General features: G+C 36.1%; 1 protein-coding gene across 2 annotated transcripts in view; it reads right to left on the bottom strand.

Annotated features, from left to right (window-relative positions):
* Positions 1-24,150, bottom strand: part of LOC123551012 (activating molecule in BECN1-regulated autophagy protein 1A-like) — a 34,068-nt gene that overhangs the window by 5,740 nt on the left and 4,178 nt on the right. For both annotated transcript variants that reach the window (XM_045339606.2, XM_053540447.1), the window contains exons 2-12: positions 17,181-17,309; positions 16,810-16,868; positions 14,302-14,485; positions 13,144-13,319; positions 12,138-12,236; positions 11,281-11,468; positions 9,783-10,193; positions 6,914-9,037; positions 6,258-6,360; positions 3,476-3,621; positions 1,116-1,226 (exon numbers count right to left, since the gene is read on the bottom strand). In XM_045339606.2, the coding sequence (XP_045195541.2) occupies positions 1,116-1,226; positions 3,476-3,621; positions 6,258-6,360; positions 6,914-9,037; positions 9,783-10,193; positions 11,281-11,468; positions 12,138-12,236; positions 13,144-13,319; positions 14,302-14,485; positions 16,810-16,868; positions 17,181-17,300 (3,721 nt within the window). In that variant the 5' untranslated portion in view covers positions 17,301-17,309. The remainder of the gene's footprint in view (positions 1-1,115; positions 1,227-3,475; positions 3,622-6,257; positions 6,361-6,913; positions 9,038-9,782; positions 10,194-11,280; positions 11,469-12,137; positions 12,237-13,143; positions 13,320-14,301; positions 14,486-16,809; positions 16,869-17,180; positions 17,310-24,150) is intronic.

The following is a 24,150-nucleotide window of genomic DNA, read 5'->3' as shown; positions in this document are numbered from 1 at the left end:
ATACAAGTCAAGTTTTTAAGTTCATACATTCTGTTGTTTTGAATTTTCAGCTTTATTTTTCATTTACCAGATTATATGATTATGTGTTTCTGTAATTTTCTTGCATCGATTATGTAAAACTCTGTATCAATGTTATTGTATTGACTTTATCTTAGATAGAGTGTGTGTATTCGGGTTTAATGTCTTTTTCAACAATTTTTCAGTCATATAAACGACGGTGTCTATTTGTAGCAGTGAGTACAATGCCCAACTTATAGTGCGTCCTCACTGGAATATCACGCCGTAGACATGCGACATGATACCCCACCCAGTCACTTTATACCGACACCAGACTGACCAGTCCTAGCACTACCCTCTTAATGCTGAGCGCCAAGCGAGGAAGCTACTAGTACCATTTTTTACGTCTTTCATATGGCACGGCCAGGGTTCGAACCTGCACTCGACGCAGACACTCTACCACTAGGCTACCGAGGCGGTGCACGCTCCATAATAATTTAAGCATTAATTTGACATCTGATCTCACAGTAAAACCTTGACCTTGAGACAAACACTTGAAACTTCTGTTCTGGTAAAGACTGAACCAAACTGAATAATCACTAAATCAACAACATGATAAATTATTTAAGACCTGTTTAATTTATTGTCTAAGATGTAATATTTGCCATTCTTCAACACTATGTTATGTTATACCAGTTATTAAAACCCTCAAGTCTGTACCATTACTTACCGTACCTAATCTCTGTAAGTAACTGAAAATTCAGCTACAAAACACTTGAATTATTTTGAAAATAAGGCTTTATGCTGAATAAAGAAAGCTATGTACTTGAAAGGTTACTGAGTCTATCTCTAATTCAAAAGGTAAGTAAATTTTCAGCCTTTTCAGACCCTTAAACAACCTTCAGCTGTTAAATGTTAACCATTAGCCTGCTGGTGGCAAAAGATTTTGCTTTTGCGACCAGTGCACTGCACATCTGTGCAGTCTGATCATTGTCTGCACTGTTCAGTAAGAAAATTTTCAGCAAACACCCCTTTGAACAATAAGCGGCCATGCCCAAATTGAATGATGTACAAGTCCATATTAGAAATTTATCTGGGTAAAGCTTAATTGTACTTACTTTGACTTATATCTGGTATGACACACTTGGAGAAATCCCAGTATTGTATTCTGTGTGTCTGGCTGATGATATTGTTAGCTACTGCAGACTCACCAGTACCCATAAAAGCACCTAAACAAAAATATATTTATTTCATTACAACACATTATGGTATAGATAACAAGAGCACCGCCTTGCAGGTGCTGACGCTCATCTGATTTTTTTTTGTATGATAGAAAAATTGTCCTACCCATGATTTTCTAAGTCCAAAAAGGGCCATAATTCTTGCAAAAAGCAGGATGGAGTTATGTTTCTTGATGTACATAGTCAGCTTATGATGGTGAACAACTGTTGCAAGTTTCAAAGCAATAGCTTGAATCGTTTAGGAGAAAAGCTGACCTAAACATAAAACTTAACCAATAAATCTGATATTTTCTAAGTCCAAAAGGGGCCATAGTCTTGCAAAAAGCAGGACAGAGTTATGTTTCTTGCTGTACATGGTCAGCTTATGATGGTGAACAAGAGTTGCAAGTTTTAAAGCAATAGCTTTGATAGTTTATGAGAAAAGCTGATTTAAACATATTACTCAACCAAGAAAACTGATTTTCTAAGTCTAAAAGGGGCAATAATTCTTGAAAAAAGCAGGATGGAGTTATGTTTCTTGATGTACAGGGTCAGCTTATGATGGTGAACAAGTGTTGCAAGTTTCAAAGCAATAGCTTTAATAGTTTAAGAGAAAAAGTTGACCTAAACATAAACTTAACCAAGAAATCTGATATTTTCTAAGTCCAAAAGGGGCCATAAATCTTGCAAAAAGCAGGATGGAGTTATGTTTCTTGCTGTACAGGGTCAGCTTATGATGGTGAACAAGTGTTGCAAGTTTTAAAGCAATAGCTTTGATAGTTTAGGAGAAAAGCTGACCTAAACATAAAATTTAACCAAGAAAACTGATTTTCTAAGTTCAAAAGGGGCCATAAATCTTGCAAAAAGCAGGATGGAGTTATGTTTCTTGATGTACAGGGTCAGCTTATGATGGTGAACAAGTGTTGCAAGTTTCAAAGCAATAGCTTTGATAGTTTAGGAGAAAAGTTGACCTAAACATAAAACTTAACCAAGAAATCTGACATTTTCTAAGTACAAAAGGGGCCATAAATCTTGCAAAAAGCAGGATGGAGTTATGTTTCTTGACGTACAGGGTCAGCTTATGATGGTGAACAAGTGTTGCAAGTTTCAAAGCAATAACTTTGATAGTTTAGGAGAAAAGCTGACCTAAACATAAAACTGAACCAGGCAACGCCGACACCGATCAAGTGATTACAATAACTCATCATTTTTTTTCAAAAAATCAGATGGGCTAAAATTTGAACAAGTTCTCCATGTACTTGTATTTGTTTTAGGTTCATTAGGGTTAAGTAGTACAGTTGCTTCTAAAAGTATTTTGACATCAATAGCAGTTAACCTAACTAATGTTCCTAGATTCTGTTCCATAGCTTTCTTATTCTCCTCAAGAGACTCGCAACTTCTCCACAGGAATTGGAAGTGGAGGATAAATAATTTCAAATACAATGGCTTCTATCAAATCTTAATAGAGAACATACTCCTCATCTGCACTTAAATTCCGAGTTGTCTTTTGACATATACCAATAATATTAATGTTATCATATCATATGTTGCAGTAAAGATCAATGGGTTTCCGTGGTCAAGGTCAGTGACCTCGAATAACTTGCCTCTCATTGCTGTGGGCATGAAACCCGACTTTGTGCACTCGCTTGTACCTTACATAATACCAGCAATGTCATCTGGTGTAGTAGTTAGAACGATAGTCGTGACATGATGAGTTCATGCATGTGAACTGGCTCAGACATTTCTCTGTTAGTTACTGATAAAAATGTAGTCTGTTGAGGTATATAACTTTCCAGTTGCCGGTTTATAAAACTGTTTATTATCATTAACCGGAAATGCCAACATACAAAAACTGTCCCTAACACCTTTATAGTTTACAGAGTTTATCAAATGAGCTTAATAGTTAATGTTTACTTATTTCAGATATCAAATACTTTATTCTCAAAAATTATTCCAATAATTCATTCAAAGCTGGTGACTCCAAGCTGGTCTCCCCATTGAGCTAAAATAAATCGGTAAAAATTAACAGTCTGCTCTATCTTGGCCATGGTGGGGATCAATACTATCTTCATGAACTAACTTCATGTATTGAATTTTATGTAACATTCTGATCTTCAAATTATAAAACACAGCTTGAATTATCTGATTTCTGACATTTCATTCCTGGTATAAAATGCATCACAGATGCAAATAATTAATATTCTAAAAATGAGAAATTCTACGAGACAAATTAACATATCCACTAATAGACTTTTTACCTGCTATCGCCCGGTTTATTGCAGACTGTATTACATTATTTGGTCTGTTTATTGTATCGTCAAGAATACTTGAGGAATAGTGTGGGTGGAGATAATGTCTCTGTAATGTACGCCAGTGGTGCGTGTCGTCTTGTGCCTCGTCATCTCTACAAATATTTAAATGCTATCAAAAACTGCCAATGATGGTATAGAATGTGGCATTCATTTGAAATTGTAATTTTTATAGAATTGTTTTCTGCATCTATTAACTGACATCATTTCAGTCTGAATTAGAAGTAATGTCAGTGATTCAGACATTTTTCCCTTATTCTCCTATCAAAAAGAAACTCGCTGCAATTAAGTTGTTTTAATTAACAGTGAAGTTCCTCCATGTAAAATATCTGGATTAGCATTAAATACATCAAAATCTATAGTATTAAAATTGGGAACCCTTAAAAACATTAAATTGAACTATGCAGAAAATATGAATTTTACTTGGACATCAAAACAAGCAAGAACCCTTGGTATAACTTTTCATACAGATTTAAAACGCAATACTGAACTTAATTTAGAACCAAAATTACAGGAATTTACAAATTGTTTAAAACAATGGCAGCACAGAAAACTTACTCTGATGGGAAAGGTAACAGTAATCAAAACATTTGCTTTACCTAAACTTATATATCCCTTCACAGTACTTGAAAATCCACCAGAAAGTATTGTCAAAGATATAACAACAAAAATTTTTAAGTTCTTATGGGATGGAAAAAATGATAAAATCAAAAGAAACACTCTCTTCAGTAATTACAGTTTAGGAGGCCTTAAGTTAACAGATATTAATACATTCCTAACTTCTATTAAAGCATGTTGGGTAAAGCGCATAACTTCGAATGAAAATAATGGTTACTGGAAAGTCTTTTATGGAAACATACTTAACAGGGTTGGTAATACTTTCATTCTACAATGCAATATGAACCAGAAAGATGTATCAAGAATATGCACAGGTCACCCTTTTTTGAAAGATGTACTTGTTTCATGGTTTTTAATAAACAGTTATTATGCTGAAAACAATGAATTACAAAAACATATAATATGGAACAATAGTGAAATTAAACTTGGAAATAATGTAATCTACTGGACAAGATGGCATGAAAAAGGTATACAATTCATTGATCAACCTTTTGATTTTAGAACAAATACATGGTATCAATTTGAAGACGCAAAACAAATACTTGATCTGAATGAGACTGACTTTTTGAAATATCATCAGTTAGTATCAGCAATTCCGAAAAATCTTAAAGACCTTATTTCAATGCAATTTCTTTATGGAAGCAAAACCAACCACCTTATTGAGAAACTGAAATCAAGTAAAACCCCAAACAAGTTTCTTTATAACCTTTTAATGAGTAAGAAAACATATGAAAAACCAACAGCTATATTCAAATGGGAAAACATTCTTGATGATAAGGAAATTGATTGGAAAAAGTTTTTAGTAACCCATTCAAAGCCACAATAGATAACAATCTTAGAAGTTTTCAATATAAATTGTTAATGCGCTTGCTCCCAACAAACAAATATCTTTATAAATGTAAATTGTCTCAAAGTAATTTATGTGATTTCTGTTGCATGAGTAATGAGAGTATAGAACATTTAATTTGGGAATGTCCAAAGGTACAAATTTTCTGGAACAGACTACAAGTCTTTCTGGAAAATAAGGGATACAATGAGTTAAAACTAAATATAAAGGATGTTTGTTTTGGTTACATAGGTAACACAGATAAAGAAGATATCCTAAACTTTATCATTATTCTTGGTAAATTTTTTATCTTTAAAATGAAATATACAAAAAATGTTCCTTCTTTTGATAACTTTTTTACATTTTTCAAGCAGAGAATTAGAATTGAAAAAGAAATAGCAATGATTAATGACAGGCTCCATAAATATGAAGAAAAATGGTTAAATTTTACTGAAGTGGACTAATATTGAAATAAGCCAAGCCTCTCAGCTATACAATACAGTACCAAACTATCAATTACGAAAAACAGGAAACGAACAACACTATCCTTTAAAAATATCCTTCCTTATGCCTTTTAGGATCATGATTCCAAGTGACATAACTCAACTCGACTTACTCTTCTCACTCTCCCTTCTCATCCTTCCATTCTTGCCTGAATGATTATTATCTTTCCCACTGTCCTTTCACTTCTAAACTCGTTAACTTTTATTTAAATCTCTTAGATATAAACATGTAAATCTAGTTGTATTATTGTGTTTGAGTGTAATTTGAAATATAAACGATTTGTATGTTTGTATTTATGATTGAAAAATAAAAGAGAAAAAAAAAGATTCAGACATTTTTCCCTTATTCTCCTATCAAAAAGAAACTCGCTGCAATTAAGTTGTTTTAATTAACAGTGAAGTTCCTCCATGTATTTTAACTACAAATTAAAGTAGAGGAAAACTATTTAATTAAGATTACCTAGACTGATTAGGAAAATGTACCTGCAACTGTAAAGAAATCACAAGTTAGGTTTGGGATCAAGATTCAATTCTGAAGGGATGCTGAAGAAATCCCCCTGATACCCACACACACACTGCTCAATCTGACCAAGACATCCAAAATCACCATTTATTTTTTTCAATGATATGCAAATTTTCACTTCATTTGCGGATGCACAGGCTGGTCTGAATCCATGTTGGTCGCAAATGCACTATCATGTTGGTTTTCTCATGGCGCAGCTCATATTATTAAATACTTGTAGTTTAAACTAATGTACTTACTACTACTATACTAGATATTTACCCCTGTAAAGGATTTCTGGGATGTAGTGGCCTTCTTCCCTGTGTGTGAAAACGAAGTGATGTCTCCAGCAATGTCGAAGGTTGAGATACAGGTATACCTGAACCTGTAAAATCATGTGCTGTATTTAGTATTGAAAATAAAATATTGTACCTACTAGTATAGTTGTATTCAATCTTCCAGATAAGGAAAGTCGTGATAACATAGGTCTACCAAACTTCAATTCACAAAACTGAGACTAGACTAAGTACAGTAACTGTTTGAATGTACACAGTATTGCGCTTGCAATTAAAACAGCATTGTTCAATGCATATGCCTGTAACGCTTTGTCAGGAAAGTTGTTTTGAATTATTCTATAGTCCGACTTCTACAGTAAATAATGATGAAAACGTAAAACTTTGACGAAATACCATAAATAGTAAAAAGAAGACCTCCTTAATGAAATACATTTAAAAACTTTATCATTCTTATTTGGCAAAGTCAAACTCATGCATGAGGTCTAAACTAATTTTCCAGATCAATAAGCTTTCATTTGAACCATCATTTCCAATATTTGTTAGTAATCTGAAGGACAAAAATGGTCATAATCGTTATCTTGGTTATGTTCATTATACAAATATTTAAAAACTAGAAGTTAACAAAATAATGCCGTCTCTCACCACTTTGAACTTCATCAGGAGTATGAAGCCCTGCTGCCCCAGGCAGTGATAGCACATCTGTTGCTCCTACATCTGCTTGCAGGTCTCCAACATCCTGTACATCATGAGGTCCCAGGTTTGTTGCTGTCTCCGCTGGCAGATGACCATCCAGGGTCTCGTACCTACGTCTATCATGGCGTAGCGATCTTATACTCTCGCTGAAACTATCACGTAAAGCGTTTATCCGCCTATTCAAATCGTTCATTTCTCGTTCAATCTGATCAGTCATTGAAACAAAGCTGTCTCGCAAACGCACATAATCAGTATTCCTTTGATCAACTCTCTGACTGATAGAGTTCAAAGCTGGGTTATTATTCACAGATATATGTATGGAATTGTTGTTGCTGTCATGACTCCGATGCACAATTTCCTCCCTTTGAGGGACATCCGGATGAACATTCCGATTAGTTGTGTAATTTTCATTTTGGTCCACAACTAATTCAACTTCATATTCCTGTGAATTTGACCTAGATCTATGTTCCTGTATGCTACCTGACCTTGACCTCTGACTATGAGCACTTTCTGACCTTTGGCCTTGAGAACTGTCTGAGGCTGATGTGCGACCTTGTAAACTATCAGCTGACCCAGGCGATACATTGAACCTCCTCAAAACTGAAGGGTCAGTGTTACGGTCTAAACTTCCCGATGACCTAAGAGATGCAGATGATGCTGCACGACGTTGATCTTCAGGAATCGGAAGGAAATAAGCTCCAGATTGATGTAGATGAGAGCTCAGCTCATTCTCTGTATCACTGGAAGCTTGGTCGCACTGAAAACTGGCAGACTCCCGACCAGAACTCTGTGACCTTAAAGGCAGACCTTCGTTTGAAGAAACTTCCTCCACAGGATATGATGTATGTTCAGGAGCTTGGGGATTTACACCCCTACTCTGAAGGTATGGCCCCATGAGAGAAAGGTAACGGCTTCTATTCTGCCAACTGTAAGGCTGTGAACGAAATGAAGGGAGGTAACTACGTCCTCGTGTGGAATGGTGACCAGAATTTACACCAGAAGTTTGCATCACTGTATTCGAATTGTGAAAAATGTTCTCAAATAAAGTAGAATGACTGCTGGTACTGGCCACGATTGTAGGTGTATTTATTGCAACAGGAGGGAGTAATTCACTGGTCACAGTTGTAGTGCAGGTCTGCCTGCTTGAACTAACAGTAGAGTTATTAGCACTTAATGGGCGCCAAGCATCTTGACTGTTAAATAAAGACTGACTGGTAACATCAGTTTCTGTAGCTGTAGCACTTCTTGGACATAAATTAGCACTTTGAGGTTGGTTAGCACCAACTCGCAAACAACCAGTACTTCCGTTCACAGCCTGCGAACGCGTAACACTATAGGCAGCCGAGTTTGTGTTAGATATTGAACATACCGGTATGGCTAGAGGAGTATGGGATACTCTAGGCTGATTCAGAGAACATGGCATATTTGTTCCATGACCTGTAACTTGTGGACTTTCATCAGTATGACTGCTCATTATCACAGTTACTTTAGGAATACCAGTAGTCTGTGAAAGAGTCACCTTAGGTTTGCTTGCAGACGTCATCTCTGTAGACAGCGGAATCGACAACTGTAAACGTTCTCGAATACTTGGAAATATCTTGGTAGTCGCTGATGACGAATTTGTTGTTGACGTTGCTTCACTTGATTTCTGTGACGACCTTTGTAAAAATCTTGATAAAAGTGTAGACATTGGGGCTGCCATTGAAACTTTAGTGTCATTATTTGTTGTAGTCCGAGAAGTTTCATTACTAAAATTTTTCTCCCTATTGTTTATGGAATGATTCTCTACTGATTGACTAACACTTGATATACAACTACTTCTAGCATTATTTACAACTACACTTGTATCAGCACTAGTGTCCGTCTGTTCACTGTGAGATGACACAGTATTAGTTCTTGGACAGTTTGCCTGTGGCCTTACATATTGACCTGTTACGGCCTCTAACGGAATTTCAATTTCCTCCGTAATATCAATGGCAGGCAACTGATGTCTGCTCAACGATGACTCAGCAGAAATTCTTCTCAAAGCAGTTGTCCTCTGTCTCAAAGTGCCAGCTGTATTAGGTATTAAACCTGAAATGAATCATTCGGATATCTTAGTAACACAAAAACACGAGCTCCTTTTACTGAAAATCATTGATAAATGCATGGCTTTAATAGTTACCGGTACATGTCATTTTCATTGTACTCAAAAACTTGAGTTCCCCAGTCAGAATCGGACCAAAAGTAGTTCTCTGTTCACTGTAAATTTCCCCTATAACTATCAGTCTTGCTGTAATTGTAATAGCCATGTCAGGCAGTATGACATATTTTTTTAAGAATCTCTTAAAACTTCAACTATACTTTCAGCCTTTAAACAGTTTGGGTACTTCACTGATATTTAAAATTCTGAAGGATTATTATTTTGTTAACTTTGTTATCATTAAAAAAAGTATGTATCAATATTCTTTATATTGGTATTACTGCTTGATAAATCATACAATTACCGTCATACAGAGACTAGTACATATCTATTCACCATTTTTTTTACAAAGTAAACTACTGTAGTTTTGGTAATTTTTCCACCATTTTTGTTTTGTGACTTCATAAGCAGTAGACATATCTCTACTATGTGGTTGACTACTTTCAGAAATTATTCTGCACAATATACATTAGTCTTTTGAATAAGCATGTTGCTCTGTTCAACAAAATATATAACCTATGTGATTATCCCAGTATAGGCTTTTAAATTATTACATTATTTTGCCATTTATAATCATATTTGTTCTAGTATATATACGATATAATTACGAAAACCAAACAAATAAAATCTATTAACCAGCTGATGGATTTTCAAGCTCATTGCCACTTGATTCCCTTGTTGACGACAGGAAAGGATCAAATGTTGGGTTTAGTAAGAGATCCCTCTCTGTTTCCGGCAAACTTCCAAATACAGACTGTGTGCTTGGCCGTACGTTTCCCGTCCTGTCAGATGCATTAAATCTTGGATAATCATAGCACTGCCATCTTCTCCTGCGTCTTATATATTCAGGACATGGCTGAGATTCTGGGGGTCTCGATGCACGTGAAATCTGACTGGCATAGGAGGCAAAATTGTTCTCGTTGCCCCTAAGGGATTGACCTGCTACTGGATGACCACTGATTCCTGCCACTGGTGGTCTTGGTGGGGAAACAGGAGAGGTGGGTCTTCCCATGTCCTCATTATGGAGGTCAGGGAAAACATCATAACCTGCAAAGAGAAAAATAAAACTTTTGAATTTTTTGTGGTTTTTGTTTTTGTTTTGGGTTTAACGCCGTTTCTCAACAGTATTTTTGTCATGTAATGGCGGGCATTACATTACCAGTACAAACCTGTTCTCCGCAAGTAACTGCCAACTTCTCCACATGAATTATCAGAGGTGGAGGACGAATGATTTCAGACACAATGTCTTTTATCAAATCGTCACAGAGAACATACGCCCGGGGATCGAACTCGCGACCCCGTGATCCGTAGACCAACACTCTCCCTACTGAGCTAAGCGGGCAGGCTTGTTTGGGTTTTTTTCAACAGTATCTGAGTTTTGTAAAGATAGAGATTTTTTTTTTTTTTGTGTTACATTATACTGATCAATTCAATTTTTCAAATCTTTAAAGTTCACTGTTCTAACTATTACACTGCCAAGCTGAACATTAAATCTCACTGATTTCCAATAACATATGTCTTAAGTGTTGCTGGGTGAAATTCTTCATTTGCAATGAATATATCCAGATGGTTCTACTGAAGAAACTCAAAAATCTCCCTTAACTTCTACTCGTGCAAACTGAGCACCTTTTACATTCTTCCATCACTGAAACTGGAAAGTCTCAGTTTCACCTTTAATCTTTAGCCTGCTGGCGGCAAGTGATTCTGCCTTTGCGACCAGTGCAGACCAAGATCAGCCTGCACTTCCGTGCAGGCTGATCATGGTCTGCACTGTTCGCTATTCAGTCAGTAAATTTTCAGTGAACACCCCTTGGAATAATAAATGGTATTGCCCAAATTGAATGATGGACCAGTCCATTTTAGAAATTTAGCAGGCTAAGGGTTAATGACAGAGTGACTTCAAACCAAACAAATGTCTTCATCTTTAACATTTTCTCCATTTTTTGTACTGGCAACTAAATAGTACAAAATCTTTTGCACACTTCTACATATGCCCGCAAAGCTGCAAAGACTTTAACACCAAAGAAACTTTTCACAATTCTAGCAACGGCAACAAAATAGCAAAAAATAGTGTATAATTCCCACTTAGGATGATAAATTTATCAAAAGCGGGATCCAAGGCAGATGATTATACCTTGTCCTGTCCCCATGCTCCTCTCTACTATACTGCCAATTCCTGTTGCCACCGGCAACCCCGAGTTGTCAGCAGGACCTAGTTGACTGAAGAGTCTATCCCTCCTGTAGTCTTGGTAATAGCTTACAATATTATTGTACACAGAACTTAATCTTGATGGCTGGCTTGTTGGCGGTGGCCTTTCTTCGCTATAAAAACAACAACAAAAACCCTTCATATCAGAGTATTTAATTACCAAATATTGAGCAACAAAGCAAAAAAGTATGGTATTAAAAAATATAGCTGATCATTGAAATTTTAACATTCTCTATCAATCAGTTTTGTTTAACCCTTATCATGCTGGGCATGACTGATTCTGCCTTTGCGAACAGTGTAGATCATGATCAGCCTGCACATCCATGCAGTCTGATCAAGATCTGCACTGTTCCCCATTCAGTCAGTATCTTTTTGGTAAGCATCCCTTTTAACAGTCAATGGTACTGTCCAAATTGAAAGATGGACAAGCTCATTATAGAAATTTAGCTGGGTAAGGGTTAATTTCCATAAAATTAACTAAGACTGTATTGTGAAGAGAGGTTACAGCTTATCTGAACCAGTATTGGCCTTTGCCAATAAATCAATTAGAATATAGGTAAAAGGACCTGAACCTCAGAAATCAGACAATCAGGTAATACAGTGACTTTCCTGCTTTAATGGTAGAGGATGACCACAGGTGCTCCTCAGGAAATCGTTTCAAGCACAATCATGCTGGTACCTTGGTAGAACCACTGACCTTCAGTATGCAAACTGGATGACATTCTCACATGATATCCTGAATCAGCAATAATTGTAAGATTTTTACAGCAAGCAATTCTTACCCCATGTGGGATATACTAGTCAGCTGATCTCTATGAACAGAAGTGTTGTTGGAAATTCCCGTGTATAAAGTGTGTCCAAGACTGTCAAAGTGAATCCACCTGAAATACACGAACAGCATTAACTGACAGACAAATGGGAAACTGTTATAGCTCACTGAGTTTAAAGAATATTAATTTCTCAGTACATGCATTGAGTCTGTCTAATCCATTCTACCTAAGAACTGCTTATAACAGGAGCGGTAGTAAGGACATTGTGCTCCAGTATTCAAAAATGTTTGCCATTAGAGAAGTGAAAATGCAAGAAGTCAGAGAACTGAATGCAACAGAAAGTTGTACAGATGTTTTTGTGATCCTTAGAGTGTTAACAGTAAAATTATGATGATGGGTGACGCACACTGTTGGACACAGGTGTGTCACAACAGCTAACCTTGAGCACTTTGGTAAGCTAAAAACAATATGAGGTATAAAATATGAATTGGTTTAGAAATGTAAAACAAAAGTTTTAATGAAAAGTGTTTAGGTGGGTTGTCATCTATGAGGGGATGGGGATAATGTGAGGGATTCTAAAGAACAATATGAGCTGTAAAACATTACTAAGTGTGTGAAAAGTAAAACATTTTTTTCCAAGGTAGAAAAATGTAAAAAAAAATGTGGGAGTGTATAATATTTGTGTTTGGGAAGACGGGTTGGGGGGAGATGTCAGTGTGAGAAAAGTTCTTAAAAACATTGTGGTGGGTATGGTAGGGAGGGAGGTTGTTGTTTGGGAGGGGAGGTGGGGGGTGTAGAATTTGGAAAAATTGTGAAAAAAAAGTCTTTTTACATCCCTGCATCCTAGGTAATGGTGTAGGCATAGTAAGTATTACACATGCCAGGCCTCCAATATATCAGCAATCTTCTAAGTATTTTCAATTTATGTTAGGAAGTACACTAAAGATAACAAATTTAAAAGTACACAGAAAAACTCTTCAATGTGAAAAAGTTTGAAAATACACTGAAATGACCATACCTGATTCTTTCATAATCATGACTGGTACTACATTTGGCAAATGGCTCCGGCTTTGTCCAGTCCCAGAAGTAGATGGTATTGCCGGCTGCAATAACAAGCACCTGGTCCGTCGGGTGAAAAGACAGTGCTGCAACAACGGAATTATTATCTGTGTCCCATACTTCACAACCATGGCCCTACAAAATGTTAATTTATAACTAAATGTTATAGCTTAATTGTTAATGACTTTAAAGAAGGTCTCTGAATCAACAAACTTTTCTGATAAATATTTACTCTTTTAACATTAAGAGCAGAGCTAGTATTAAAATCATATGTTCAATAGCTTGTGATCGAAAGTTACATGTACATACCTGACTGGGATTACAATCCGAGCCAGAAGTCTTATACTAAACCAAAACATTGGCACTGCTTGATTCGTTTTTACATTTGCTACAGTGCACATTTGTAGTGGGGGGCCCCCTGGCCAAGCGGTTAAGGTCGCTGACTTCAAATCACTTGCCCCTCACCGATGTGGTTTGGAGCCTCACTCGAAGCGTTGAATTCTTTAATCCAGCTGGCTTACGGAAGGTTGGTGCAGGGCTTTTCATCAGGAAATTGGGAAGAGGCCTTGGCTTTTAAAATTGGGAAATTTATGCGCGATAATTGTTCATTTTGGGAAAAATCATCAACCGGAAGTAAACATCGAAAGACGAAACAAATTTATCTCCCCTGAAACTTGGATTAAAATCCAGGCCATGGAACATAATTTATTAGACTGGCAATGTGTCACAACTGGTTCTGTGGGCTGTCAGGACATTGTGCGACAAAAAATCGATACCAGACAAACACTTCCACTGGAAATACTAAAATGTAAACAAAATCTTAACCATCTGTTGCATGATTTGGAGAAATTTTACCTTACATTTTGGGAAATATCTCTGCCACAGCTGGGAAAAAATAGTATATTTTTGGATTGGGAAGAGACCTTTTATAGGCCTCTGTTATATAAGGATGAAAAGCCCTGTGGTGGTTCTACCCAGGTGCCCGCCCGTGATGAAGTAATGCACAGAGGGGCACCTGGTGTCTTCCTCCACCATCAAAGCTGGAAAGTCGCCATATGACCTAAATTGTGACGTTAAATCCAACATAAACAAACATTTGTAGTGAATGTATACTTACATACAGGTCCCATATCCTGACCTGTCCTCCTAAACAACCACTAGCTACTATGTTACTGTACGACGGATGATATGCTAGGCTCCATGGTGTACGTGGGTGTCCTCGCAATGTATGCAGACATTTCCCAGTAGCTATCTCAGTAACTCGCACAGAGTGGTCTCCGTGTGTTGATGCTACTTTTGTCCTGTTACAGAAAATGATAAGTGATTAGTATTAATAGAAACAGGGCAATTTTTATTACATAGATGGAACCAGCATCATTTAAAGTGGAATAAAACTGAAATACCTATAAAACAAGTTCACTCCAGCTCTAAAATGACCAAAAGTATTGTAGCTAATTTCTTTTTTTTCTGAAACCTAATGAAACTGGGGCATAATTGGTTTACAAATCATTGATTCAATTATTTAAGTTTCCACAATAAATTGCATCGGTATTACAGGTCATAACTAAAGGAACAATTTTAACAAGAGCTGTCACAGAAGACAGCGCACTCGACTATTTCGATGCTGGATAGTGAAATTGGGTACATCTGAGAAAACTGGAGCTGTCACTGAAGTGTTTAATGACTCAAATGTGGATGAACATATTGGACAATAGCTTAAGTCTCAAAACATTAAATCAGTATAAAAGGAACATAATTCAAGGAAAACTTCTGCAAAAGTAATGCAGCATGATGATTGTGTCATATCATGCGGCTAATAATTCGGAACAGCTATTTAAAGTTTGAATCAAATCTATTTAGTAATACTGGAGATACAGCAAAACTGCATCACAACTTGAACTGAGGTCAGGTGATGTCTGAAGATGAGGAATGGTCACAGGTTACATCTGTATTAGTATCAATTCATTCTTGTAAGGGGTATTGATGCTAGACAAAACGGTCCCATTTGGTTAACCAAGAGATGGCCCATATAAAGCAACCTAAGTCCAAAATGAGGTCAAGGTCAAACTGAGGTCAGGTGATGTCTGAAGATGAGGACTGGTCACAGGTTACATCTGCATAAGTATCAAGTCATTCTAGTAAGGGGTATTGATGCTAGACGAAACGGTCCCATTTGGTTAACCTCGTACGGACAGACGAACGAACGGACGAACAGGACAATCACTATATGCCCTGCATCAGTAGATGCTGGGGGCATAAAAAGCGGGCATAACTCAGAACATTCTGGGGCCAGCATTATCAAACTTGTGTTGTATGATGTGAGTGATGATGTGGAACAACTATTTTAAGTTTGATTAAATCCATTTAGTAACAACAAAAATATAAAAGGCATCAAAATTAAACTGAAATTCTAAGTAAAAAGGGGATATAACTCATAAAATATTTGTGCCAGAGTGACTGACCTTGTGCCATATGATGAGGATGATGATCTGGAAAAACTAATTTAAGTTTAATTAAATTCATTAAGTAATGACAAAGATACATTTGTATAGTGAAAGTGCACCACAATTAACCTGAAATTCTAAGTAAAAAGGGGGCATAACTCATGAAATATTGGTGCAATAGTTACGACCCTTGTATCATATGATGTGGGTGATGATGTAGTACAAATATTCTAAGTTTGAATCAAATACATTTGGTAACACCAGAGATAAACTGAAAGTGCATCAAAATTTTAACCTGAAATTTTAAGCAAAAAGGGGGATAATCAAATAAATATTGGTGTAAGAGTTATTGTCCATGTGTCATATGATGTGGATGATGATGTGGTACAACTGTTTAAAATTTGAATCAAATCTGTTTCGTAATAACATAGATCGAGTGAAAGTGCATAAAAACTTTAACCTCAAATTTTAAGTAAAAAGGGGGATAACTCATAAAATACAGGTGTCACAATTATGGCCCTTGTGTCAAATGATGTAGGTGATGATGATGAACAATTATTTTAAGTTTGAATCAAATCCCTTCTGAAATAACAGAGATATAGTGAAAATGCATCAAAATTAATATACAATTCTAAGTAAAAAAGGGGCATAATTCATGAAAAATTGGTGCCAGAGTTATGGACCTTGTGTCATATGATGTGAGTGATGATGTGGAATAACTATTTTAAGTTTGAATCAAATCCATTCAGTAATAACTGAGATAAAGTGAAAGTGCACCAAAACTTTAACCTGAAATTCTAAGTAAAAAGGGGGGATAATTCATGAAATATTGGTGCCAGAGTTAAGACCCTTGTGCCATATGATGTGGGTGATGATGAGAAACAACTTTTTTAAGTCTGAAGCAAATCCATCAAGTAATAACAAAGATAAAGAGAAAGTGCATCAAAACTTTAACCAAAGTGCGGACGCGGAAGGACACCGATGCCGGGTCGAGTAGGATAGCTCTCTATACTTTGTATAGACTAGTCGAGCTAAAAACTATGTTTTTTTCCTATTAAACAAATAATTATATACGACTTATCAAAATAAACTTAAATCTAACCGCAAAGCAATGAAATCATGATGCATTTCTTAAAGCTTAAATGTTAATGTAAAGCTTAAGTACACAAATAGTTCCATACCCATCAGGACTGAACTGCATCACAAAAGTAGCTCTACAGCTCCCCGATATCTCACATGCCTGAAATATGTATCGGCAGGATGAGAAATATAATTATAAAACTCAAACATTTGAACCTGAACATATACATGAAGAGCGATTTTTAAAAGAAGTGTTTTTTTAAATGTGGTACGAATTTTCATAAGTTAAGAGTCATAATGAAATGCAGACAATTTTGGATGAATAAACAGTATGAAACTTGATTTTGTGTGTAGATAAAATCTGACTAAAATGACATGTAAAATATTCAATAATATTTATCGTCAGCATTTTATCATATGTATCTGGCATTTTTTGTGAATTTTAATAACAATAACCATTTAAAGTAATTACCTTATTAACAAATGATTTAGTCAGTTTTGTTTCCAGGAAGTATTCCATTTTTCTCTGTGAAGTCTTCCTTCCTCTTGACAGCCCATACTGGCGCTGCTGTACATAGCTTGTAACATTCATAATTCACTCCTGTAATTGAATCAAAGTTTTATATTACTATCATTAGATACCTTCTTAGGCTTCTTGGCCATTCATGAAAAAGTAACAAGTGTTTGCTACACATACTGGTCATTATAGCAGACTTATCTCTTTGTCCAATCTGGCCGTTATATAAAAGAAGTATGTAGGTGTATATACAAGAGCTGCCACAGGAGACAGTGCGCTCGACAATTTCGATGCTTGATAGTGAAACTGGGCACATCTGAGGAAGCTGGAGCTGTCACTGGAGTGTCTAATGACTCCAATGGTGGATGAAGATATTGCGCAATAGCTTGAGTCTGTGTCAAAAATATTAAGTTATAAGAGAGATAAAGTGTATCAAAACAATAAATAAGTATAATTTTAAGCAAAAACGGGGACATAATTAATAAAATATTGGTGCAAGAGTTATACACTTTGTGTCATATGATGTGGGTGATGATGTGGAACAACTCCTTCCAAGTTTGAATCAAATCCATTTAGTAATTACTAAGATATAGTGAAAATGCATCAAAATTAACCTAAAATTCTAAGTAAAAGTGGGCATAATTCATGAAAAATTGGTGCCAGAGTTATGAACCTTGTGTCATATGATGTGGGTGATAAGGTGGAACAACTATTTTAAGTTTGAATCAAATCCATTTAGTAATAACTGAGATAGAGTGAAAGTGCACCAAAACTTTAACCTGTAATTCTAAGTAAAAAGGGGAGATAATTCATCAAATATTGGTGCAAGAGTTATGGCCCTTGTGTCATATGATGTGAGTGATGATGTTGAACAACTGTTTTAAGTTTGAATCAAATCCATTTAGTAATAACTGATAAAGAGTGAAAGTGCATCAAAACTTTAACCCGAAATTCTAAGTAAAGGTGAGGGATAATTCATTAAATATTGCTACCAGAATTATGGACCTTGTATCATATGATGTGGGAGATGATGTGGAACAACTACTTTCTGTTTGAATCAAATCCATTTAGTAATAATTAAGATAAAGTGAAAGTGCATCAAAACTTTAAACTGAAATTCTAAGTAAAAAGGGGGGATAATTCATGAAATATTGGTGAGAGAGTTATGGCCCTTGTGCCATATGATGTGGGTGATGATGAGGAATAACTATTTTAAGTTTGAAACAAATCCATCAAGTAATTACAGAGATAAGGAGAAAAAAGAGAAAGTGTAAAAAAACTTTAACCAAGGTGGGGACGTGGAAGGACGCTGACATCGACGCCGATGCCAGGTTGAGTAGGATAGCTCTCCATATACTTTGTACAGTCGAGCTAAAAAGTGACCGAGAAGATAAAAATTTCGAAATAATTTAGACGTCATGGTATCAACTCTACAGAATCAATGTGAGTATGTAACTAACTTTCATAAGAAGGTCATTTTGTTAAGGTGACAATGTAATTCATTCCGTAGTGTTGATTCTCAGGGGTGCTAAAGCAAGTCTCACAATCAAATAATGTTCTCTCTTCACTGCAGTGAAATGACTTCTATGCTGCTATGTACATGTGCCTTGGTAACTTCCGGCGAAAGTTCTTAAATCTATCAATGAATGGAAATACACTCCAGTTTCCATAAAGCTTAATTGCTTCTCTCTTTTACTAAGATAGATTTTTGGGCATTATCCTGTTATTTGTACTGCGGTACAAATAAATTCTGGCCTACTTTCCAGAATAGAATATGACTGGTTCACGTTTTATTCCGTCAATGTTAGCAGTTACTTGGTCATGACCGTATTTTGCAATTAATCATGTGATCTATTCAACCGCCTAAAACGTATTATTACTCCTGTTTTTTGAACCGGTACAAAATATCGGAGTATATAATGTAGGAAAATAACTACGTTCACTATATAATATTCCTGTTTTTTGTACCGGTACAAAAGACCGGACTATATATAAGGAGAGTGAATTCCTAAACAAACTGTTCATGAATATTAATGCCTTCTGAGGGGAAGATTTCCCCGGGAAAAGGGTTTTCTTTGGGGGATATATATATATATATTATAATATAGAAAACGGGGCTTGAAATACTTTTGGGGGTAGATATGATTTTGAAATGACAAAATTTAAATGAAAAAGTACGATTTTAATAAGCGGTACATAAGGCCGGAGTATAATAGGTGACGACGACCTTTATTGTACCGGTACAACAAAAGACCGGACTAAATTATAAGGAGAGAGAAATAATGAAAACCAACAAACTATCATGCCTTGCAAGAGGGAAGGTTTCCCCCAGAAAAGGGTTGTCTTTGGGGGATAGATATGTTTAGAAAATGGGGCTTGGAATACTTTTGGGGGTAGGTATGATTTTGAAAATGACAAAATTTGATTGAAAAGTACGATTTTACTAAGCGGTACAAAAGACTGGAGTATAATAGGCAACAAACTTATTTGTACCGGTCAGACTGCCTTCCCTTGATGCATCGCAAACATGTATAATGTAATCTGGGCCGTGTTTTATTTCCTCCTGAATTCATAATACTCTTTGGACCCTTAATTAGCATTTGTGTTCTAACAAACGTGCAGAATTAGTTAGTGTTTGAGATGGATAGAGAAAAAAATTGTGCAATTTATGAATTGTGGAGTTTAATTCAGGACATAATTGGTTCTGCATCACAGTGGCCTTATAGAATTAGACATCTGTTTTGGACACAAAACATCAAGCATTTTGATAGAATAACTGTGGCAACATTTTTCTATGTAAATGGATTAAATCGCCGACACATTTTTAGAATGGGCATGATTGATAAGCTAAGACCATGATGAATCTTCATACAGACATTTTGCAGCACCGTTTCGTTTATTCCCATCACAAAATGATAAGTATATAATGTAGGAAAATAACTACGTTCACTATATAATATTCTTGTTTTTTGTACCGGTACAAAAGACCGGACTATATATAAGGAGAGAGAATTCCTAAACAAACTGTTCATGAATATTAATGCCTTCTGAGGGGAAGATTTCCCCGGGAAAAGGGTTTTCTTTGGGGGATATATATATATATATATATATATATATATATATATATTATAATATAGAAAATGGGGCTTGAAATACTTTTGGGGGTAGGTATGTTTTTGAAATGACAAAATTTAAATGAAAAAGTACGATTTTAATAAGCGGTACATAAGGTGACGACGACCTTTATTGTACCGGTACAACAAAAGACCGGACTAAATTATAAGGAGAGAGAAATAATGAAAACCAACAAACTATCATGCCTTGCAAGAGGGAAGGTTTCCCCCAGAAAAGGGTTGTCTTTGGGGGATAGATATGTTTAGAAAATGGGGCTTGGAATACTTTTGGGGGTAGGTATGATTTTGAAAATGACAAAATTTGATTGAAAAGGAAGATTTCCCCGGAAAAAAGGCTTTCTTTGCGGGATAGATACAGGGTTTTCCTTACCGCGGTAAAAGCGCGGGATTACGCGATTTTTGGCAGTCATGTCCCCAAAAATCTGCAGGAGTGCGACCTCGATGTCGCGCAAAAAGTCCTTTCCGATAATTTCTTTCTCGTAGTTCTTTTTCGTTAGTTTAAAAGCAAGATGCTTTAAACAGTACATTTTAATAAGCGTCTATGTGACTCGCACCATTTTTGCGAGTCCTGGTTGCCTGTAGGGCTTTTAGGGGCATGAAAGAACGTCGAAATGTTACATGTATCAGAGTCACCTGTATCATGAAAATAAAAGTTTAACAAGAGGACCATGATGGTCCTGAATCGCTCACCTATCCCCACATGACCAAGTGTTGAACTGAGTATGACGTCGTTATTTCTATTATTTGACATAGTGACCTAGTTTTTGAGCACATGTGACCTAGATATCATCAAGATAAAAAATTCTGACCAATTTTCATGAAGATCCATTGAAAAATATGGCCTCTAGAGAGGTCACAAGCTTTTTCTATTATTTGACCTAATGACCTAGTTTTTGAAGGCACGTGACCCACTTTTAAACTTGACCTAGATATCATCAAGGTGAACATTCTCACCAATTTTCATGAAGATCTCATGAAAAATATTGCCTCTAGAGAGGTCACAAGGTTTTTCTATTTTTCGACCTACTGACCTAGTTTTTGACCGCACATGACCCAGTTACGAACCTGACCTAGATATCATCAAGCTGAACATTCTCACCAGTTTTCATGAAGATCCATTGAGAAATATGGCCTCTAGAGAGGTCACAAGGTTTTTCTATTTTTAGACCTACTGACCTAGTTTTTGACCCCACGTGACCCAGTTTCGAACCTGACCTAGATATCATCAAGGTGAACATTCTGACCAATATTCATGAAGATCTCATGAAAAATATGGCCTCTAGAGAGGTCACAAGGTTTTTCTATTTTTAGATCTACTGACCTAGTTTTTAACCCCACGTGACCCAGTTTCAAACTTGATCTAGATATCATCAAGGTAAACATTCTGACCAATTTTCCTGAAGATCCATTGAAAAATATGGCCTCTAGAGAGGTCACAAGGTTTTTCTATTTTTAGACCTACTGACCTAGTTTTTGACCGCACGTGACCCAGTTTCGAACTTGACCTAGATATCATCAAGGTGAACATTCTGACCAATTTTCATGAAGATCCATTGAGAAATATGGCCTCTAGAGAGGTCACAAGGTTTTTCTATTTTTAGACCTACTGACCTAGTTTTTGATCCAACATGACCCAGTATCGAACTTGACCTAGATATCATCAAGGTGAACATTCTGACCAATATTCATGAAGATCTCATGAAAAATATGGCCTCTAGAGAGGTCACAAGGTTTTTCTATTTTTAGATCTACTGACCTAGTTTTTACCCCCATGTGACCCAGTTTCAAACTTGACCTAGATATCATCAAGGTGAACATTCTGACCAATTTTCATGAAGATCCATTGAGAAATATGGCCTCTAGAGAGGTCACAAGGTTTTTCTATTTTTAGACCTAATGACCTAGTTTTTGACCCCACGTGACCCAGTTTCGAACTTGACCTAGATATCATCAAGGTGAACATTCTGACCAATATTCATGAAGATCTCATGAAAAATATGGCCTCTAGAGAGGTCACAAGGTTTTTCTATTTTTAGACCTACTGACCTAGTTTTTGACCCCACATGACCCAGTTTCGAACTTGACCTAGATATCATCAAGGTGAACATTCTGACCAATTTTCATGAAGATCTTGTGAAATATATGGCCTCTAGAGAGGTCACAAGGTTTTTCTATTTTTAGACCTACTGACCTAGTTTTTGACGGCACGTGACCCAGTTTCGAACTTGACCTAGATATCATCAAGATGAACATTCTGACCAACTTTCATAAAGATCCCATGAAAAATGTGACCTCTAGAGTGGTCACAAGCAAAAGTTTACAGACGCACGGACGCACGCACGGACGGACGATGGACGACGGACGCCGCGCGATCACAAAAGCTCACCTTGTCACTTTGTGACAGGTGAGCTAAAAATTTACAGTTTTAACAAGAGCTGTCTCCATAGGATGACACATGCCCCCGATGGCACTTTGAATGAATAGTTACATGTATGGCTGATGTTAGAGTTTAGGACCTTTGACCTACGGACCTGGGTCTTGCGCGTGACATGTCGTCTTACTGTGGTACACATTCATGCCCAATAATTTCAAAATCCATGCATGAATGACAAAGATATGGACCAGACACGAAAATTGCGGACAGACGACAGACGGTTCAAAAACTATATGCCTCCCTTCGGGGGCATAAAAATGATAAATAAAGAACATGAACTGACTTTCACTGTTTTTATTCCATATTTTGTTGTTATACAATACAGGACAAAACTACAGTTAAAACTTCTCAACAACATTGAAAATGTCCCCCAAAATCATGTGTATGTCCCCTAAAATGCAAACATAAGGGACATCATGTCCCCCAAATGAAAAATCTTAGGGAAAACCCTGTAGATGTATATATATTATAGAAAATGGGACTTGGAATACTTTTGGGGATAGGTATGATTCGGAAAATGACAAAATTTGAATAAAAAGGTACAATTTTATGAAGCAGTACAAAAGACCGGAGTATAATAGGCGATGAAATAGGTCAGTGAGATGCTTCAACTTCTCCAGGCAATTAACTTAACAACCACTAGATAATGCAGGGCTTCCATTAAGATTCAATTTCATGGAGTCAGGACTGCCTAACATTCAAATTTTGGAGTCCCTCTTAAATTTTCTTGGAGTCTTAGGTAGTTTCACTTCGTACAATGACCTTCAATATCATCATCATCATCGTCATTAGTATCATCATCATATCCAACTGGTTCAAAACAATGTGTAAAGTAATAGAATTTAGAGAAAAGGACCACTAGAATGATTAGAAAATATTTTATTTTACAAAAAAAAATATTTTATTGTTTCATTATACGTAATAGCAACAGTGAGCATTTCTATTAAAATCAACAGACTTACTGCATGTTGTTCAGCTACATAATGAAAATCCACTTTAAAAAATCTAAAGTACATTTTACTTGGAGTAGAATTATGTCAAATTACGTCATTCACCAAACCAGTTAACTTTCATCCCACATCAAAGAAAATCAATACAGGAAAATTTTGCCTACGTTTAGCTGCCATGTGCTTGTGTTTGTTTCAGGCTATTCATCAAAATGTGTGAGAGATATCATTCTTAATAGAAGACAAATTGAATGGGTTTTTTTGGGTTTTTTCTTTTTTCTAGAAAAAAAAAAAGTGTGAAAGTAGGATTTATCATTTACGAAAATACAAAGTAAGTAGCAGATTTATTACCAATTTGAAAAAAATGTTTTTATTTAAACTGGATGTGAAATGTCATTTGCTAGAACTTC

Source organism: Mercenaria mercenaria, chromosome 4, assembly GCF_021730395.1.
Source record: "Mercenaria mercenaria strain notata chromosome 4, MADL_Memer_1, whole genome shotgun sequence".
Lineage (NCBI taxonomy): Eukaryota > Metazoa > Mollusca > Bivalvia > Venerida > Veneridae > Mercenaria > Mercenaria mercenaria.
The sequence above is the reverse complement of the archived record's forward strand: the minus strand, read 5'-3'. Positions and strand labels throughout refer to the sequence as shown.